Genomic DNA, 21,826 nt, shown 5'->3' on the forward strand with positions numbered 1-21,826 from the left:
CGTACCGACAGGGGGGCGAGGGGGGGAGGCGGTCCGCCCCAGGCCCCACACCAACATAGGCCCCCAAATCAGGGCCGTATTCCCCCAACGGCGGACACGGTGCAGCGATAGCTGAGGGCCTCTCATCGGCCTAGGAAAGGGCCTTGGGCCTCAAATAACGTTTTTTCTCTTGGGAATTAAATTTTGCTGTTAGAATATAATAATCTGTTCTTACAATTGCCGCAAGCGTCTGCAAAGATTGCCCGATCGAAAATCACGACTCCTAGGGATCGCGATCCGCGGATGACGATAATAAGGTCTCGCAACCGTAAAAGATGATCCGTGTTCATGATTTTCCGGGATTGCGGGGGACGATAATGTTGTCAGGGCGTTCGCGGGATATGTTAACGACTTCGGCATGTAGAATATATCCCTGCGTACGCGAAAGTTGTTCACTATTTCACCGTAAACATAGGAACGATTTATCCTCGGTCTCGGAGATAACCCACGCGACCGCGGGAGATGGAGATTACAACCCTGAAAACACGATTTTGTCTTCACCGAGGACAATATCGTTAATTTTTGCCCCGACCGCAGAAGTCGTTTGGACCAACTATAGTACAAAATATAATGTATAATATAAAGATAATATAATTATATATTCTATACAAAAATAGTAGGCCTAAATAGTAGTCCTAAATAAAAAAAATTAAAAGAAGTGACAGCAAAAAACCCGATTTGTGTTACTTCTTGTTGTGCTCATTTCATTTCATTTAACTTTATTTATTTAAGTACAATACATAAATACAGGAATGTGCTCGTGCTCATTACGAATCTCCAACTCATAAAAACGTAAAATGTTAAAAGCTTAACGGAAAACTCAATTTAGCATTAAAGTTTTCTCAAATAAAAAAAAATAGGTTAGGCCTACTTTTAAAATAGTGGAAGTAAGCTCATTTAATCGTTGATACAAAATACAATAAAAGAATATATTTCTTTTTAGTTCTAATAACTGTTTAGGGTTACTTTTTAATAAACACCATGGTACCTACCCTGGTTAAAATTATTTTAATCATAAAATTATTTTAAACAGGGTACTATGGTATTTATTATTTCACTTATATATATGTATATGTAAAAAAGGCCCTCTCATCTAAGCCGCCACAGGCCCCCCACTATGACAGTACGCCACTGGGTTTTGTTTTTCTAGAAATCTTTTGTAGAACACTGATACAAGTTAACTAGATTCTGGGAAATCTAAATTACTTGGAATAACCCATGTTATGTAGCCTATACATTTTTATATCTTGTATTTTTTTATAGCATCATTTCATTGGGCCTGATAGACTCAAATGGAGTGACATGTTTCATTGGTTGAGAGCACCGCCAAAGTTAGATTCTGGATTGAAACCCGAGTATGATTTAGTATTTGCAATTGCTCAATGTAAGTAATCTGTATCAAATTATATTTTATATGTACACTAGCAGAGTACCCGTCCTTCGTACGGGGTTGGCATATAAGTATAAAATGCTTATTGCAGCTATGGGTGAGGACATGGTTTAAGAAAGTTTGGTTCTTTTGTTCTACCACTGCCCCTGAACCATGGGAAAAAGTAAAGGTCTCATTGTGTACTACAGCAATTTAGCGCTGCTATTCGTATTCGCTAGCAGCTACACCCGTGCCTTGCAATGGGGTCAGTATGCAAAAGAGTTAATGCTGGTTCTTTGAAAATACCAAATGGTTTCACTCCCTACCATTTATTTTAGAAAAAAAAATTGATTAGCCTACTTAACTTGATAATAGTAAAAGGTCTAGTACTTTTGTTAACTCATACTGTGAATACTTATTTAGGCTACCTAGGATACAAAACCAATGATATATTTTAAGGTATAATAAAAGAACCTGTTTAATGGTTTGGACTGTAAACGAATAGCTATCACAATAGTTCCAAACCTGTCAATAGTGTAGTTTTCTAACATATTTTAGGGAAATGACAATCAGGCAAATGAAAATTCGCTAGTCTATAGGTTTGCTGCAGCCGGGATATTGAATTACTGTTTACTCAAAAATAAATCTAAAACATAATTCTCATACAACTCAGGATAAGGGCCTAGGTTGATACAGCAATGATTGTTGAATCTTAATTATTTCCTTTATTCATGAATTATTTCTTTTTCAATTAAATATTCACTGTAAAATATTATTACAGCATATCACAAATATTAGAACAGACTCAGTATCATAGCTGTCAATGATTATAGATTATAAAAATAAACAAATTATGTAACTGAAAGAATCCTATTTTAATGAAATGACATTAACATGTGGTTTGAAAGCTCCATTTAAGTAATGTTAAATAATGTTTACATTCAGGATAGTGACATCATTATTTTAAATATGATCCTTACCCTCTCTGTTCTAATATTCATGCAGTATTTAAGTGAATGTTTGAACCAGCTGTGTGGAATTGTGAAATCAAAATTAATTTGACAGTTAGTTCTGCTTGTTTACATTTTTAAACTTTGTAGGTTTGTTCTTTGTTGCCATGGATACCATCAATCAAAATTTACTTTGAAATCTCTCACCTCCGATTTTTGAAAGCCCACGGGGTTGAGCCCTAGGACAATATTGAAGCGGGAATAGTTCTATATGTATCCTCAGAGCTGTAGCTTCATTTGTGTGCAATTTGAGTCCGATAGGTTCAGTAGTTTTTGAGATTAGCTCATACAAACACACACACACACACACACACACACACACACACACACACACACACAGACACCACCTCTTCTTTATAATAGTATAGATAGATAGATGTAATTTAAAAAGAAATTTTGGTATTACATTATATTTCAAACTGTGTTATTTGTATGGTATTAGACATAAACTGTTTCTTATTCTTATATGTTCTAAAACCTCTTTTCTCCCTGTTTTTACTGGTTGAGCAGGAGAGTACTTGAAGCCCTTGCTTGTTAATCCATGGTTTGTTTGTTCAATTTTGTAAAGTTTCCTTTAAAAATTATTTTAAAAAACATAGGCATTAGAATGTTTACAATATTTTATACAGAATACTTAAGTTTACTATATCTAATTTGAAAACGCAAATAAATAAAGAAAACATGTTGCTGAAGGTCACACAAGATCACCATTCAAGTCTCGCTTTTGCTTACATTAGCCTTCACACTCTTTAGCTATTTGCCCAATAGTCCTTGTTCCTAAAGACTGACAAAATGCTCATAAGTCTGTTATGTTTTTTTTCAGATTTTAAAACTTATGTTGTGATTGCATATTGGTGTTATACAGTGTGATTGAAAAGTCTTGGAACTGTATAAATGTTTTCCTACAAACACCTACCTACAAAACCTTACAAAACCTACCTGACAAAGTGGGCTTCCTTGCACTGGTTATAGTACGCCAAGTAGCTAATTGATGCATTTACTTACTTTTTCCGCATTGATTTTTTGCTGCACTCCAGTATTTCAACCATGCGTAGGCCGTCCCCCTCAAGGGATAATACCTGCGCCGCAGCAAACCTGCAGACTAAGCAAATTTCCATTTGCCTGATTTGATTTTGAATTAAATTTATTCAAATAACATTAGGTTTGCTGCTACAGGGAGGCTAATAAGGGGCATAAGGTGTATTGTGATCCGTGCCGAGAGTCTTGTGGCACTGGGGGCCTAATATTCAGTGTCTTAACGGAGCCTTCTGGGAACCAGGGGGAACCCAGTCGAATGTACCTCTCTAATCGGGTCACTGGTGAGGTGGACCTTAGATACCCGGTATTCGTGGGAACAACTTAGACCATCTGACCCCAATGGAGGAGGAATGTCTGCTTGGATCTGAAGATGACGACAAGCTTGCGGAAACCGGAAAGGAAAGAAAAAAAAACGACTTTCCAGGTGCGAGTTGTGAAGACGGAGGATAGCGGATGCCTTAGCCAAATGCGAAAAGGTGCTATCCAGAAATGAGAGGAGGCTGGCGTGGGCTGCCAAGCACCCTAACTCTGCTCCCTGCAAAGCCAGTTCCTCCGGGAACCAGGATGCTGGGAAAAAAGCAGGGCGAGGGCGGCCTCCCCAAAGCTGACTCTAATGAAGCCTCCAGGAAGAAAGATGGAAAGAGGGGGCGAAAAAAGAAGACGACGAAAAAGGAGGAGGGCTCGGGTGTTAACCAGAGAGCACCGACACCCACCTATTTGGAGACACTGTCTGTGGAGAAGATGGCTTTTGCCAAATCTGAACACCCGGACTAGAAACGGATGGAGGCTTAATTAAGCTAATAAAATCAAGGGGGAGCTGTCCAGGTGGGCCATTCGTGGCAAAGATGTCAGGATAAGCAGCTGCCATCTTGAAGGCCTTGGTGGTTAGCTGTGCTAACGCAGCCATAGAGGATTGGCTGGTCAAGCAAGTTCAGGAGCTGAGTCCCTTCAGGGAAATCTCGCTACAGCTTGCCTCAGCTAGAGACCTTGTGAAAGCTGTGAAGGTATCAGCGTTTTGTGATATTTATGTGCCCAGCCCTACAAGGTCTACGTATAAGATCCCTTGGCCTATTTGCGGGGATAAAAGGGAAGAACAGGTTACCATAGTCAAAAGGTTCTCACGGTTCACTAAGGACCTGGTATTTGACGGATAATGAGAACCTGTGAATGAGGGTGCACAATAAGCTGTTCTAGCTGCGATGCAATCCCATGGTCACTTGTAAGCCTGGCCCTCTGTAAAAAAAAAAAAAAAAAAATACTCCCTTAGTGGTATGCTTAATCTATGCTAATACTTCAAGGAAAGCAAGGTGAAGATTTTCTTTCTACTTGTATACTTTTTCGAATTCAGCGTGAAAAATACTGGGTATTTTCTATAGTTTAGGTTGTCTCTATTTTTCTCATTATTTCAGTCAACTTCATTATTATTATTTTAACAGAAGTTAAGACTGCAAAACAATATTTTTTGGACAAATGACTTTGACAAAAGAATACTCTCAGAGTATACTAATAAGTCCCCCGAGCAAAGATCGGTCCCCAGGTACTTTTATTTTGTAAATGGCATAACTTTTCCTTCATTTCTAATATGACAATAAAAATTTTCTATGTTTAAAACTTTGAGAGCAATAGCTTTTTTTAAATCCATCCGTTTCTCGTGGACCACCCTGCATATATATAAACAAGCAAACTACAATATTTTAGAATATTCTCCATACAAATAACATGGGAATTTTAAATTTAAAATTGTTGAAATTTTCTCTGTAATCAATAACCGTTCTAAAACACTTTGATATAGGCTACCTTTTTTTTTGCTTTTTAACCACTTTAAAATGGTCTAGAGAGAGAGAGAAATTGGGAAATTTTGTTTTTTGGGAGCCAAAAATGACCAATTTTTAAGTAAAACCCGTTCCCACGGTCCGATCATGCTGGTCCGCAAACTCATTTTAAGTTTATCCTGCATTACACCTTCAAACCAAATTTCATCAAAATCGGAGCATAATTGCTTAAGCTATCGTGTTTATGAACACAACACTTAATATGACATGTTGAAAACAATGGCATGTTTTATATATATATATATAAAACATTTTGAACGGATTGTGTTTTTGGCCTCTGGGGACATCAAAATGAAAAAGTAAATCTGCCCCAGGCTTTTTCAGAGTGTCTACCAACCGGGAAATCCGGGATAACCGGAATTGTACTTAATCTTTTATTGGCCATGAAATGTACGGGAATTGTCCTTAAATATCAGACTATGTCCTTAAATAGTTTTATGGGCCATTTTAAGTAGGGCATAACAATTCAGTTCGTTAGGAGCACATAAAAGGTTTTTCACCACACTATGATGTTTTTAGTTGTTTTACATACGTTAATTGGTGGCTGAAAGTTACGGTTTGCTGGCTATGCCAGCTGTCATCGTCATTTGGGGACCAAACAGGGTTTTACATCCCTAGGGCCGCAAAATCAGCTGCCCGCTTACTTTCTTAAAACATTAGTGTATAATTACACATTAAATACACAATAGTATCCATAGCATTGCACTATAATTGCTTTATTGTCACCTGCCTAGCAACTATTTATTTTAATTTTTGCTGATTCCTCAAATTATTTCTTTACATAACCTTAAAGTTGTTGTTGTGTTGACTGTTAGTGTACATTATTATTGTGGTGAATAGTGGTAATAGGGTATAGTGTGGTGAAAAATAGCGTTCGTACCTCGGACCGAAATGGTTTTACAGCTCTCGATCGTTTTAAGTTCCCATTTTCGGCCCTAGGTACGAAATATACTATATCAGATGTTTGTTTACATTTTCATAATTTATTACTAGAGTAAGTTAATTATGCAATAAAAACCCCATTAGCAGTCTAGAACCCATTAATATTTTATCACGACAATCAAGTGTCAAGTCAAGTACTTCCAAGAACTCGTTGACTCAGCTTAGCTCATAAAAGTTGTATCACTTTTATTCCTTTACAACTTCATTATTTAATACTAGGGTAATTATTATTAGATCCAAAGCAATTTTATAATGGAAATAATGGTTTTATAATGGCTGTTAATTCAACTTCTTACTTGTAGGCCTACTTTCATCTTGAAGATTCAATTTGCTGCTGGCCATTGCCTACTGCCATCATTACGCAGACCTACTTGGTCTCAAATCATGTGATTGCATTTTCTGTAGGCCTATCTTTGTCTTATTTTGTTAGCTGTTCAGGTTTCAATGTTTTTTGTTTCCTATATTTATTTATTGTGTTGTTGGCTATGCTTTAAGCAATCTAGATCTTATGAACTAGAACGATGATAGTGACTTTGCTGCTATTATAACCTCATTGTTTGTTACTCAGTTTATATAGGCCCTCCTAAATAATTAGGTCTAGGCCTGGGTATTTAGAATCTTTGAAAGAGCTGTAAAATATACTAAGAAAATGTAATTGAGCCTAAGATAAACTAATGATTGCTATGTGCAGCTATGATTAATTACAGGACTTTTGCCAAAAGCAGACCGTTCTGGGGTTTTTTGATCACACTGTGTAAAGGAAGAAGCAATGAAATGTCAATAGTCAAAATATGAGAGAGGTTTGAGGAAAAGTGCCAATTTGCCTCATGTATATGGCCACTAAACATTGATGTCACTCACTAGATCATAAAACATTACTATGTATTGATTTTGGCGTCTTCCCCGATTATATTTTCTCTACTCGCTCGACACACATTGTAAAAACCTAAGGTAGCCTTACCCACATTAAAAAATGAAAATAGAATGAGTGCAAAAGTTTTGTTGTTATAAGCTATTTCAATAATTGTGTTAACACATTGTGTATCACACAGGTAGTTTTGACTGGTCAGATTCAGTTCACTGGCGCATGGTGCAGACAATATACAAACAGCTGACCGGAGCCAAACTCGATTGCCCTCAGTTTGGCAGTCACTGGCAGGAGATTGGCTTCCAGGTTAGTATTTGCTGGTTTTACACTTTGATTTACATGTTAATTTCACAGTCTCTTATAACAGAAATTATTAAGCTCTTGTGTTAGTTTAACAGTGTAAATAAAACTAACTGTTATCTCAACCGTCAGAAACCATCTCACTAGTTGTTGCTGTCTATGTGTGTTTGCAGGACTCAGACCCCAGTAGAGACTTCCGTGGTGTAGGCATGTTTGGACTGATGCAGTTCCTCTACCTGGCCACAAACATAGCCACTAGACCACTGTCTGTATTTGTTTGCAGGGCTCAGACCCCAGTACAGACTTTCGTGGTGTAGGTATCTTTGGACTGATGCAGTTCCTCTACCTGGCCACAAACATAGCCACTAGACCACTGTCTATATTTGTTTGCAGGGCTCAGACCCCAGCACAGACTTACGTGGCGTAGGCATGTTTGGACTGATGCAGTTCCCCTACCTTGCCAACAACACAGTCACTAGACCACTGTATATACGAGGGGTGTTCAATAAAGACTGACAGTACTCTTTTAACACGTTCGCTGCGGGTTACCGCCCGAGCGGTAGCTCCGCGCTCTGCCACGCTGCGGCGCGCCGCCCGGGCGGTAATGTGCACCCGCCAAACTTATTCCGTTTGAGTGCAGCCGCACTCCGGTGTAGGTCGGAGTATTTTTGTCCGTGCTTCGTGTATGACATTAGCAGTTTTGTGGTGCAATCCATTTGTAATTATCGTTACTCGTTCTGAAACTATACCTGGTGGATTTTGACTCACTCATTACGTTTGTTAACTGTAATTTTGTGCTATATTAATTTTGTTTTATTGTAAAATAATGGCATCTTCTGTGGGTGTTTAGCAAACTACGTCGACTCTTGTCATGAAACAGGACATCACCACACGTTATTTGATATTCGTCATACCGAAATATGAAAGCCAAAAGCCCGGCAATCGAGTTTGTTCGACGCTGCAGGCTGCGCCGCACTGGGGCTACGCCTGCCATTTGATGGGCAGCAGCGAACGTGTTAATACCTTTAATATAAAAGCTTATACTTTCACACTTGTATCTCCTTCTAAGTAGTCACCATTTAAAGCCACACACTTGTCCCAGCGCCTCTGCCACTCCTCGAAGACGTGTTCAAAGCCCTCCTTTGCCAGGACCTTCAAAATCGCCTCTAAAGCCTTAATAGCGGCAATAGTAGTTGGAAAACGGCGGCCTTTGAGCTCCTTTTTGGCCTGAGGATAGAGAAAAACGTCATTTGGAGCCAAGTCAGGGCTGTAGGGTGGATGTGGCACAGTTTCGACTTCTTTTTTGGCTAGAAACTGAAGCACAGTATTGGCAACATGGGGGCGAGCATTGTCATGATGCAGTTTCCAGCGTCCAACAAGGTCAGGCCGTTTTTTGGGGATGTGATCTTTCATTAGATGCTTCAATACTAAAATGTAGTAATCCGTATTAATTGTCCGACCCTGTGGTACAGTATGGGTGTACACCATACCACGATAATCAAAGAACGTAATCACCATTGCCTTTGCAGCAGACTTTTGAGTACGAGGTTTTTTTGGCGTTGGTCCACCTCTTTCCACCCACTCTGTACTCTGTTGTTTTGTTGCAGGATCATAACAATAAATTCAACTTTCATCAGCAGTAATAATGTTTTTCCACCATGCATCACCTTCTCGACGCACGCACTGTAACCAAAGTTGGCAAATTTCAACGCGATTTTGATTCTGAACTGGTGTTAACAGACGTGGTATCCAACGGGCACAGACACGTGTCATATTAAAATGATCGTGCATGAGTGTATGGACACTGCCAATTGATATATCGAGCAGTATAGCAAGCTGTCTAATAGTCAAATGTGGATCAGTGTGAATCATAACACCCGCAGTGTTGATTGTTTCTTCGGTAAGGGCAGAAACAGGGGCGCCAGGCCCACCTTCCAACTCACATGATTCCCGTCGATTTTTAAAGTCTATGCCACCTAAAACAGGTTCTTTCACTCAGTGCATCATTACCAAAAGCTTTTTTCAAGTCGCTGTAAGTATCCGTAGCACTTTTCCCTAATTTTAAACAAAACTTTATCGCATATCTTTGCTCACGAAAATCAGCCATAGTAAACCTTAGAGGCAAAAATGTGCAACTGTTTATGAATCGGATGCTATGACAACAATGCAACAATGCTTTGATGTTAACAGCTGATTTCGTGGTTGCTAATACTTCAATCATTCATACCAACTTATAAAAAACTAATTATTTGACTTTGTTGGTTTACAATTAAGCTACTGTCAGTCTTTATTGAACACCCCTCGTATTTTTTTGCAGGGCTAAGACCCCAGTACAGACTTCCGTGGTGTAGGTATGTTTAGACTGATGCAGTTCCTCTACCTGGCCACCAACACAGTCACTAGACCACTGTATATATTTGTTTGCAGGGCTAAGACCCCAGTATAGATATCTGTGGTGTAGGCATGTTTAGACTGATGCAGTTCCTCTACCTGGCCACCAACACAGTCACTAGACCACTGTATATATTTGTTTGCAGGGCTAAGACCCCAGTACAGATATCTGTGGTGTAGGCATGTTTGGACTGATGCAGTTCCTCTACCTGGCCACCAACACAGTCACTAGACCACTGTCTATATTTGTTTGCAGGGCTAAGACCCCAGTACAGATATCTGTGGTGTAGGCATGTTTAGACTGATGCAGTTCCTCTACCTGGCCACCAACACAGTCACTAGACCACTGTATATATTTGTTTGCAGGGCTAAGACCCCAGTACAGATATCCGTGGTGTAGGCATGTTTGGACTGATGCAGTTCCTCTACCTGGCCACCAACACAGTCACTAGACCACTGTCTATATTTGTTTGCAGGGCTAAGACCCCAGTACAGATATCTGTGGTGTAGGCATGTTTAGACTGATGCAGTTCCTCTACCTGGCCACCAACACAGTCACTAGACCACTGTATATATTTGTTTGCAGGGCTAAGACCCCAGTACAGATATCTGTGGTGTAGGCATGTTTGGACTGATGCAGTTCCTCTACCTTGCCACCAAACACACCCACTAGACCACTGTCTATATTTTTTTGCAGGGCTCAGACCCCAGTATAGACTTGCGTGGTGTAGGCATGTTTGGACTGATGCAGTTCGTCTACCTTGCCACCAACACAGTCACTAGACCACTGTCTATATTTGTTTGCAGGGCTAAGACCCCAGTACAGATATCTGTGGTGTAGGCATGTTTAGACTGATGCAGTTCCTCTACCTGGCCACCAACACAGTCACTAGACCACTGTCTATATTTGTTTGCAGGGCTAAGACCCCAGTACAGATATCTGTGGTGTAGGCATGTTTAGACTGATGCAGTTCCTCTACCTGGCCACCAACACAGTCACTAGACCACTGTCTATATTTTTTTGCAGGGCTCAGACCCCAGTATAGACTTGCGTGGTGTAGGCATGTTTGGACTGATGCAGTTCCTCTACCTGGCCACCAACACAGTCACTAGACCACTGTCTATATTTGTTTGCAGGGCTAAGACCCCAGTACAGATATCTGTGGTGTAGGCATGTTTAGACTGATGCAGTTCCTCTACCTGGCCACCAACACAGTCACTAGACCACTGTATATATTTGTTTGCAGGGCTAAGACCCCAGTACAGATATCTGTGGTGTAGGCATGTTTGGACTGATGCAGTTCCTCTACCTGGCCACCAACACAGTCACTAGACCACTGTCTATATTTTTTTGCAGGGCTAAGACCCCAGTACAGACTTCCGTGGTGTAGGTATGTTTGGACTGATGGAGTTCCTCTACCTGGCCACCAACACAGTCACTAGACCACTGTCTATATTTGTTTGCAGGGCTAAGACCCCAGTACAGACTTCCGTGGTGTAGGCATGTTTAGACTGATGCAGTTCCTCTACCTGGCCACCAACACAGTCACTAGACCACTGTATATATTTGTTTGCAGGGCTCAGACCCCAGTACAGATATCTGTGGTGTAGGCATGTTTGGACTGATGCAGTTCCTCTACCTTGCCACCAAACACACCCACTAGACCACTGTCTATATTTTTTTGCAGGGCTCAGACCCCAGTATAGACTTGCGTGGTGTAGGCATGTTTGGACTGATGCAGTTCGTCTACCTTGCCACCAACACAGTCACTAGACCACTGTATATATTTGTTTGCAGGGCTAAGACCCCAACAGACTTGCGTGGTGTAGGCATGTTTGGACTGATGCAGTTCGTCTACCTTGCCACCAAACACACCCACTAGACCACTGTCTAAATTTGTGTGCAGGGCTCAGAGCCCAGCACAGACTTACGTGGCGTAGGCATGTTGGGACTGATGCAGTTCCCCTACCTGGCCACCAAACACACCCAGTAAATCACTGTCTAAATTTGTTTGCAGGGCTCAGACCCCAGCACAGACTTACGTGGCGTAGGCATATTGGGACTGATGCAGTTCCTCTATCTTGCCACCAAACACACCCACTAGACCACTGTCTAAATTTGTGTGCAGGGCTCAGAGCCCAGCACAGACTTACGTGGTGTAGGCATGTTGGGTGAGGTTCATTTGTCCGAGTTTTCAACTGTCCGAGTTTGTTAAAAAATACAAAATATTTGAAAAATCATTTGTCCGAGTTTTCAACTGTCCGAGTATGGTTTAAATAATAATAATATTTCGTTAAATCAACTGTCCGAGTTTTCATTTGTCCGAGTTTTTAAATTATTTAAAAAAATATCAAAATATCATTTGTCCGAGTTTTCAACTGTCCGAGTAGGGGCAACATCAAAATGTGACAATGCGCGCCAAGACTAGCGTGTCTAAAGCGCCTGTTCAGAAGTCGATGTGAACCCCTTCTGTGAAGGAGTCAGGCATTGTGCGAGCCGCGAGAGGCCCTCACGTCGACTTAAGAAAAATTACATTATTTTTATTTTACAATTTTTAATTATAAAATTAAACTGTCATCAAAAAACACAACCAACCAAACTTGCTGATAATATAATAATGGCGGGGGTATTTTATATTATCAGCAAGTTTGGTTGGTTGTGTTAGGTGATGAGAGTTTAATTTTATAATTAATAATTGTAAAATTAGTCTTATGCCCTGTACACACCGGAGCGATACTTTATCGCTGGGGACTCGCGATACTATTCCTAGAATTTTATCTGCGATACTTGGGCGATAATATCGCAGCGAAAACAGGTGCTTCCACACCAGAGCGGGAAAGGGACGCGCGGGAAAGCCAGTACACCTCAGAGGGTGCGGTGGTTGTGAGACTCTCTAGTTGCAAAAGTGTTATGTTATAGTTAGTGTTTGTATACTGTACTGTGTGTAAACTTAAAACTATGACATGGTCTGATGAAGAAGAAGCTTTTCTGTTAACTAGCCGTGCTATTATAGAAGATGAGAGAGCAAGGAAAATGTGGGTATACGACATAAATAAAGAACGGCTGCGATTTGGCGAGTACCATATACGCTCATGACCCAGTTAAGAAAAGATTAAACAAGATTCTACATATTCTGGAATTAATCAGGAATGTTTTGACGAGTTGCTGAGTTTGATTTCTGGCATTATGGAAAAGGAAAGTACCCACTACCGTGAAGCGAGTGCCAAAGAACAGCTAGCAATCACTTTAAGGTTTATTTTTCCTAGGACGCTAGGCACGAGCCTGGGATTGTTTTTCACATTACTTCAGGCTAGACCTAGAGGTTGCGGCATTACCAGTTAGATAAAATCCATTGGTGACTTGGTGGGGATCGAACCCGGGACCTCAGGGACTGAAGTCCCGCGCTCTAACCACTACGCCAGCTCGCTCCCCAATCACTTAAAGGTAAGACTGGTATGTAGATATATTTTTCAATGAGTTGACGGATCAATTAGCACTACTGTACATGTTGCTCGAATTCGAGCAATTGCAAAGTATTACAGGAGTTATTTCAAAACGAATAATAGTCATATTTACAATGAGTTTAAAAGAGTCAACTCAGAGATTAACGGTGTGTAACTCAGATCATGTTTATCTTCGTTATTGATAAACCGAAAGCATTCCGGCCAGTTTTCTCCTTCTCAAAATGCCTTGCTGTACAGGCAACACAGGTAGGATACAGGACGATAGAGCGCCAATTGAGAACGGAAAGTCATTTTGGGTTAGTGTTAGGGCGCATTTGTAACCTAATGGTTTAGATTGTCCACGGTCAGGTGCTGTCTGTGATGAGTTAAGCCTATTACGCGCCACTGTTCTGTAGCTGCGTTCGTTATCACGATTACGCCTCCTGTCTATGTTTCGTTGTCGTCACGTTGGAGGCATTTAAAAGAAGAAAAAAAACGCAAATAAACAAATTATAGCTACAGAAAACAACGATAAATGAACAAATTTAAGTTACAAACATACTAACACGATCCGTCTTGGGGGTTATGTTTACACAAACTCAAATAGTAAATAAATGTACTCAATGCGTTTCATTGAATTGAAAAATAAATAACAGCAATTAAATAATACAGCTGATCAAAATGTAAACAATTATGTTCTCCATAAGGATAACATGGGGATTTTCAAAGCCACTGGGGCAGAGCCCAAGGGACTTTTTCAAAAATGTAAGGCCAGTTTGCAAATCTACGTGACACGCTCTTTCCAATGAGACGTCAATGGATAAAATCGGTTAAGAAATGGCGGAGGAGTTCAACCGACAAAGTTTCATGTAGCGTATTAATTATATAGATTCCACCCACCTCCATTACCATTAACATTACCATTACCTACCATCTCCCTAGTTCGTCTAGTCTGACCAGCAAAACCTCTACAATATGCTGTGCTATAGCTAATACAATATTGTATGAACTATTAAATAGTAATTTGAATCATCATCAAACCAGTATTAAATACGTTATTCTGTCAGCAATCACCCAACATTGGATTGACAGCGGCACTGGAAAAACTATTGAGAATTCAAATCAAATGTTTAAGTGTTAAAATAATTAATAAATCCAAGATGTCTGAATGTTTGGGAATTATATTGTAAATTCTTCAGAAAAACGTAGTTTAATAACAAATAATGAAGACGAACCCTATTTTAAATTTATAGTTGCTAAAACGTGATATAAATCATAGTGCATCGAGTATGTATAAACAACTTCAAGTAAATGTTCGGTGATACACGACATGTTGTTGTTGTTTTTACACGTACAGAGAAAAGACAAAACTGAGTAGTTCATCGTTTGGCCACATTGGTATCGCTGCGATACAGCGCTGCAAACAGTGCATGCAGCGTTACCGCGATACTATCGCTACGGTATCGCATTCGCCTCGGTATCGCGTATCGCGGTTCGCTCTGGTGTGTGCGGCTCCATAAGGCTCCATGGTATCGCACGGACCACTGGTATCGCAAGAGAATTTCCAAGAAAAAGTATCGCGCCCGCTCCAGTATCGCACGGAGTATCGCTCTGGTGTGTGCAGGGCTTCATATAAAAATAAAATAATTTTTCTTATTCGACGTGAGGGGCTCTCGCGGCTCGCACGATGCCTGACTCCTTCACAGAAGGGGTTCACATCGACTTCTGAACAGGCGCTTTAGACACGCTAGTCTCGGCGCGCAGTGTCACATTTTGATGTTGCCCCTACTCGGACAGTTGAAAACTCGGACAAATGATATTTTGATATTTTTTTAAATAATTTAAAAACTCGGACAAATGAAAACTCGGACAGTTGATTTATCTAATTATTATTAGTTATTTATCAAAACTCGGACAGTTGAAAACTCGGACAAATGATTTTTCAAATATTTTGTAATTTTTAACAAACTCGGACAGTTGAAAACTCGGACAAATGATGTGATCCCGGCATGTTGGGCCTGATGCAGTTCCCCTACCTGGCCACCAACACAACCACTAGACCACTGTCTAAATTTGTTTGCAGGTCCAGACCCCAGTACAGACTTACGTGGCGTAGGCATATTGGGACTGATGCAGTTCCTCTATCTTGCCACCAAACACACCCACTAGACCACTGTCTAAATTTGTGTGCAGGGCTCAGAGCCCAGCACAGACTTGCGTGGTGTAGGCATGTTGGGACTGATGCAGTTCCTCTATCTTGCCACCAAACACACCCACTAGACCACTGTCTAAATTTGTGTGCAGGGCTCAGAGCCCAGCACAGACTTGCGTGGTGTAGGCATGTTGGGACTGATGCAGTTCCTCTACCTTGCCACCAAACACACCCAGTAAATCACTGTCTAAATTTGTTTGCAGGGCTCAGACCCCAGTACAGACTTACGTGGCGTAGGCATGTTGGGACTGATGCAGTTCCCCTACCTGGCCACCAAACACACCCAGTAAATCACTGTCTAAATTTGTTTGCAGGGCTCAGACCCCAGCACAGACTTACGTGGCGTAGGCATGTTGGGACTGATGCAGTTTCTCAACTTTGCCACCAAACACACCCACTAGATCACTGTCTAAATTTGTTTGCAGGGCTCAGACCCCAGTACAGACTTACGTGGCGTAGGCATATTGGGACTGATGCAGTTCCTCTATCTTGCCACCAAACACACCCACTAGACCACTGTCTAAATTTGTGTGCAGGGCACAGAGCCCAGCACAGACTTGCGTGGTGTAGGCATGTTGGGACTGATGCAGTTCCTCTATCTTGCCACCAAACACACCCACTAGACCACTGTCTAAATTTGTGTGCAGGGCTCAGAGCCCAGCACAGACTTGCGTGGTGTAGGCATGTTGGGACTGATGCAGTTCCTCTACCTTGCCACCAAACACACCCACTAGACCACTGTCTAAATTTGTTTGCAGGGCTCAGACCCCAGTACAGACTTACGTGGCGTAGGCATGTTGGGACTGATGCAGTTCCCCTACCTGGCCACCAAACACACCCAGTAAATCACTGTCTAAATTTGTTTGCAGGGCTCAGACCCCAGCACAGACTTACGTGGCGTAGGCATGTTGGGACTGATGCAGTTTCTCAACTTTGCCACCAAACACACCCACTAGATCACTGTCTAAATTTGTTTGCAGGGCTCAGACCCCAGTACAGACTTACGTGGCGTAGGCATGTTGGGACTGATGCAGTTTCTCTACCTGGCCACCAACACACCCACTAGACCACTGTCTCTCAAGCTCCACACAGTCGCCAACTCAGAGACACAACCCTTCCCCTTAGCCGTACTCAGTCTCAATGTCACCAACATAGCTCTCAACGCTTTACGAGCTGGACGACTTAACAAGTTAGTTGAAATAGTTATTTTTGTGTAACAATTGTGCAAAGTGGCACTTTGCTGAACTTGAGAGAGTGAAGTTAAATGCAGACTTGAAAGTTTCTTGAGTGTAGCAAAGAGACTTTACGCTCGTGTTATCTATTCCTATAAAACGCAAAGCCCTCACTGACTGACTGACTGACTAACTCATCACTAATTCTCCTACTTCTCATTTACCTAAGAGGCGAAATTTAGTACAATGATTCTTTAGGCATTAAATAGGATAATTAAGTAGTTTTTATTCTGATCGGACTTTCGGGCTTTTCCCCAGTGGCCCTGAAGTTTACCGTGTTAACCTCATGATTATCCTTTACTCTAATACGAGCTATTAGGCCGGGCGCCATACGGGTTGAGTATGCACTGAAAGTCTGACAAAATTTGACTTTTGATTATTGTTGAGAACATATAGTAGATGAAAAAAATCAATGATTTCGCATTTCTAGGGTGGTCACAACTCGTGGGGGAAAGTTGTGCGTGTGAGTGGTTTACGTTTCCGAATCTAACTCTCAAACGGTTAATGATAGAAAGGTGGTTTAAGCGTCTATCTACACCTAAGTATATTTTCCTTTAAAAAAGTTATTACAACCTTTCTTCTATCTCTTATGGTTTAGGCCCTAATCAACGTTTCTTGCAAAAAGGAAAATTTGTAACTACTTTAAAATCAAATACCGGAAATATTGTACGCGTTTAAGTTATGTTTATGTTACAGAAAATTTATGGTAGTAGTACAAGTAGTACAACAACACTAAGCTTAAGCAAGTCTGCAAAAACAACAAAGCTACAATTGATTCTGAAAGAGTAGACGTATTGTACGGTTATTGGTTGTGGAAACTATTCTAAAAAATATAAATTTAAAATTCCTATGTTATTCTTACGGAGAGTAAGTTAACTGTTGTAGTTTGCTTGTTTGTGGATATATTTTAATCAAACTTGGCAAATTTATTTATTTTATGGTAGCTATTAATAATTGACTAAATACACACTTTATTACCCTTCCTGTAACAGCTTACCTAGGTACTTGTTAAACCTAATGTTATTTAAATAGATTTAATGGAATCAGGTAAATGGAAATTTGCTTAGTCTGCAGGTTTGCTGCGGCGGGGTATATTTTTGTTATAGTGTTTGTTTCTAGTTTTTACTTATGAATAAGTTCAGTTCAGTTTTATTAAACTCGTTTACCTAACAATTATTTTCTTCAAAGATAAAACTGGTGACAAGGATGGGATTATTAACATCTTAGAGTGCAAGATAGTTTATTCAATTAGGGGAGGGCGGGGTACAGTGGGTCACTTTTTGATTTTATAATTTTAATTCATAGTATTTTTCATTAGGGTGAGTTAAATATTTATTGTTATTGCTTGGCATTTCTTCTGATATAAAAAAATTGTTTTGCAACTAAATATTAAGTTTTACTACACTAGATAAATTGTTTTCTATAACATTACCGTGTAGGGGTACAGTGGGTCACATAGTGGGGCACAATGGGTCATAAAGAAAAAAAGAACAAATTATCACACCAACATGTTGTATTCCTGGAAACACAATTGCAAATCTGAAAAAGCTATTTTCAGAAATGTTGCTCAATAGAAAATAAATGTCTTAATGCACGTGTTATAGGATTCAAAGTTTTGTGGAAATGTCAACTTCTTTGGTTTTGGTTTTGGTTGTTTTCTCTCAATGTGTTTATGGTCTGCCAAATGAATTCCTTCTTCATCGAACACAAAATTGTGAGTTGGCAACATTTTTCTCATGTATATCACTTCATATGCTTTTTCTGATTATATCATGCATTTTCAATGGGACCCATTGTGCCCCAAACAAAGTGAACCACTGTACCCCAGAGGAAGCTGCCATCTTTAAGTGATAGTAATTTTGTATTCTATGATATTAACAATAAAGTCTTATTATCTGCTCGTAACTCTCGATGTGCGAAACGCATTTAATTCTGCGAGGTGGTGCGATATGCTGGATGCTCTGGAGAACACCTTCCACGTTCCGGCATACCTCATGCGTATCATAGAGGATTATCTCCTGTTCCGCCTCCTCATGTAAGAAACTACAGAGGGCCCACGGACGATGAGTGTCACTTCCGGTGCCGCCCAAGGTTCCATACTCGGCCCAGACCTCTGGAATGTCGCCTATGACAGCCTCCTGAGGTCTGAATTGCCTGAGGAAACTGTTTTGGTTGGGTACGCAGACGACGTTGCAGTTTTGATAGCTGCACGTAGCGTTGAGCTGGCTCAGCTAAAGCTGAACCGAGTTATGCGTACCATAAACGCATGGATGACAGACAACGGTCTCTCGCTTGCTTTGAGCAAAACTGAGATCGTGATATTAACAAAAAAACGGATTGACACCATCGTGTGCCGTTGAGGGTAGGGGCCGTGGAAGTTCAGACCGTTCGTTCTGCCAAGTACCTTGGGGTTATGGTGGACAGCAAGCTTAGCTGGCGGGATCAGATTTTCCGTACGGCGGACAAGGCCGCTAGGGTGGTCTGCTCTCTTAGCCGGTTGATGGCCAATGTCGGAGGTCCTCGGTCCAGCCGTAGAAGGCTGTTAATGTCTTCTGTCTAGTCCGTACTCTTGTACGGTGCTGAGGTGTGGGCAGACGCTCTCAATAAGGAGGTATATAGGATGCGGCTCGCCCGAGTGCAGCGTCAGGCAGCACTAAGAGTTGCATCCGCCTACCGAACAGTGTCCGAACCCGCTGTCCTGGTGGTTGCTGGAGTCATCCCCATCAAACTTTGGGCGGCAGAGAGAAAGGCAATTTATCAGCGCCGTGAGGAGGACCAGGCACGAACAGAGGAACGCACCCGCACCTACCAGCTGTGGCAGGAGAGCTGGAAACAGGAGACTCGGGGACGCCGGACCAGGCGACTGATGCAGCAAGTCCAACCTTGGGTTAATCGGCGGTGCGGAGAGGTGGAGTTCTACCTCATCCAATTTCTGACGGGTCACGGCTTTTTCCGGTTGTACCTGTTCAGGATGGGCAAAGCCGTGTCACCCGATTGCATATTTATTTATTTATTTATTTATTTGTTAACGGTTGCACCATTTTTACATGAATAATACAATGTCTTACATGCAGGAGAAGCAGAAAAAAATCACAGGTCAGTACAAAAGTAGTGAAAAAACTGGAAAACAAGACTTCAATTAACATATACTGCCCAGGCATTCCCGATGACGTGGAACATACCTTTTTCCACTGCTAGTGTTGGGAAAGGCCCCGCCTTGAGGCTCAACAGTTAGTAGGACTGCTGTCAGTGGACACGGTCATACCGATGATGACGGAGGGTGAGGACAATTGGACCTGTGTGTCACATTACATCCAGGGTATTCTCCGCGCCAAGAAGCTCGACCTTGACCGGGATGCGGTGTAGGTCATAATGCCAAAAACGGTGAGAGCCCTGAGGGCTTAGGTCACATGTTGGCCTGACTTGAAGTAATGTGACAAACAATTCCAGGTCTGTGTCCAACAGAGTAGAGGGGTTTTTTTAGTGAGTAGTCTGTGATAGATTCAGGAGTCTCACATTACAGGCTGGCTACCTGTGTGCATAAAAGCATTTTCCCTCCTCTCCCTTAAAAAAAGTTCAGTTTTCACCCCTTCAGCAAAAAAAAATTAATTTCGTTTTCCAATAATGAGAGCAATGAAGAGGTTCTAATTACAAATTCAAACTATTTATGCTATTCTTGTGGTGGTAGCCATTTAAGGAAACAATGTAGATTTAGAAATGCAATATTTAATAATTGTGATACAAAAGGTCACTTGGCAAAAGTTTGCAAAATTAAAAGTAGAACAGATTTTCAAAACAAACAAATTGGTGGACATGGAAAAGGAATGTACAACCGAGAAGTAAATGTAACTGACAATGAAAAGGGTAGTAATTGTAGAACTTTTATCAAAAACATACGTGATTGTGCAACTAGATACAGGAAGTTGTGTTTCTGTTATGTGTCGGCGAACTTGGGAAAGTTTGGGAAGATTTCTCTTGTTACATTCAAATACAAAATTGACTTAGTGGCCATTGCATAAACTTGATTGGGTAGCAAACAGTTGAAGTGGTAATCAGGAAAACTAAAAGAGTGCTAAAGCTGTACAAGGCTGAGGGTGGCACTCAGGATCTTTTGGGTAGAGACTGAATCAAGGAGCTTAAAATCAACGAATTGCCACATAATTCATTACAAAGTGATTCGCCCTAAGGTTGATCGTGCCCATTGCCGTTAACACTGTTATCCAGCTTTTGATGAGCTTTGTTAACAAGCTGAATGCCAGTTCCTCTTAAGGAGAAACCGGCATATTAAATTATAAAACTACATCCTAAAACCCCTGGTTTCTCCCCGGCAACTCCTAACTAAAAATTAACTATATCATGTTGCTAATTCTGACAACCTAATAATTATCACTTATATATTAAATTCTCATCGACTTAATTATATGGAGAGAAGTTGTCCGGATTGTCGAGCTTACACGACTGAGAACTGAGAAGGAACAAGAGAGGTTTTTTAGACTTTTGTTATTTCGCTGTCATTCTGCTGCGTTTGGCACTACTAGGCCAGACTGAAAGTGATTTCAGCCAGTACGTTCTGCTTGCGTGCCGAGTACATATATATTACGGTGACGTGCACGGCACAGTTGCAAATGCTTAATGGTCTTGCCTTTTTGTAAATAGGAGAATCATCTTTCTTTAAGATTAAGTGTGCCGTGAATTTTGTGCAATGGCCAACAAAAGAGACTTACAAAGAGATCCTTATTAAAAGAAAATTAATTTACTTAAGCTCATTTCTTGGCAGTGAACTTTGAAATCCTGTACTTGAAATGTCATTAACTGTAATTAATGCTTAACCAAAAGTTCATAAAGTTGTTCATTAGTGAATTCACTAATTTTTTTTGGCTTGCAAATAGAAACCAATGTTTTGAGAACTGTACTATCCAGGTACTGTAGTCAATAAATAAACATCTTTTAATACCCTCAATTTTTGTTAAACTGCCCAAACGAAAATTTGCCTTGAATTTAATATAAAGGTTACTTACAGTCTTCGCAATCCTGTTAATTGAGCACTACGGCCGTTTCGGAGATAACTCCATCGTCGGGTGCGTAGTCATTATACACTAATCTGAGCTATTTACATATTTACATTTTTTACGTGGTTTCTTCATTTTCA

The 21,826-nt window shown here is 40.8% G+C and overlaps 1 protein-coding gene across 8 annotated transcripts in view; it reads left to right on the forward strand.

Moving 5' to 3' along the window:
* LOC128983591 (ELMO domain-containing protein 3-like) overlaps positions 1-21,826 on the forward strand; it is a 127,663-nt gene that overhangs the window by 62,587 nt on the left and 43,250 nt on the right. For all 8 annotated transcript variants that reach the window (XM_054402930.1, XM_054402929.1, XM_054402927.1 and 5 more), the window contains exons 4-6: positions 1,303-1,423; positions 7,283-7,404; positions 16,426-16,634. In XM_054402930.1, coding sequence (XP_054258905.1) covers positions 1,303-1,423; positions 7,283-7,404; positions 16,426-16,634 — 452 coding nt within the window. The remainder of the gene's footprint in view (positions 1-1,302; positions 1,424-7,282; positions 7,405-16,425; positions 16,635-21,826) is intronic.

The sequence above is a fragment of the Macrosteles quadrilineatus genome, unplaced genomic scaffold, assembly GCF_028750875.1.
Source record: "Macrosteles quadrilineatus isolate MER2022 unplaced genomic scaffold, UCM_ALF_1.0 Scaffold_1__1_contigs__length_201487025, whole genome shotgun sequence".
NCBI lineage: Eukaryota > Metazoa > Arthropoda > Insecta > Hemiptera > Cicadellidae > Macrosteles > Macrosteles quadrilineatus.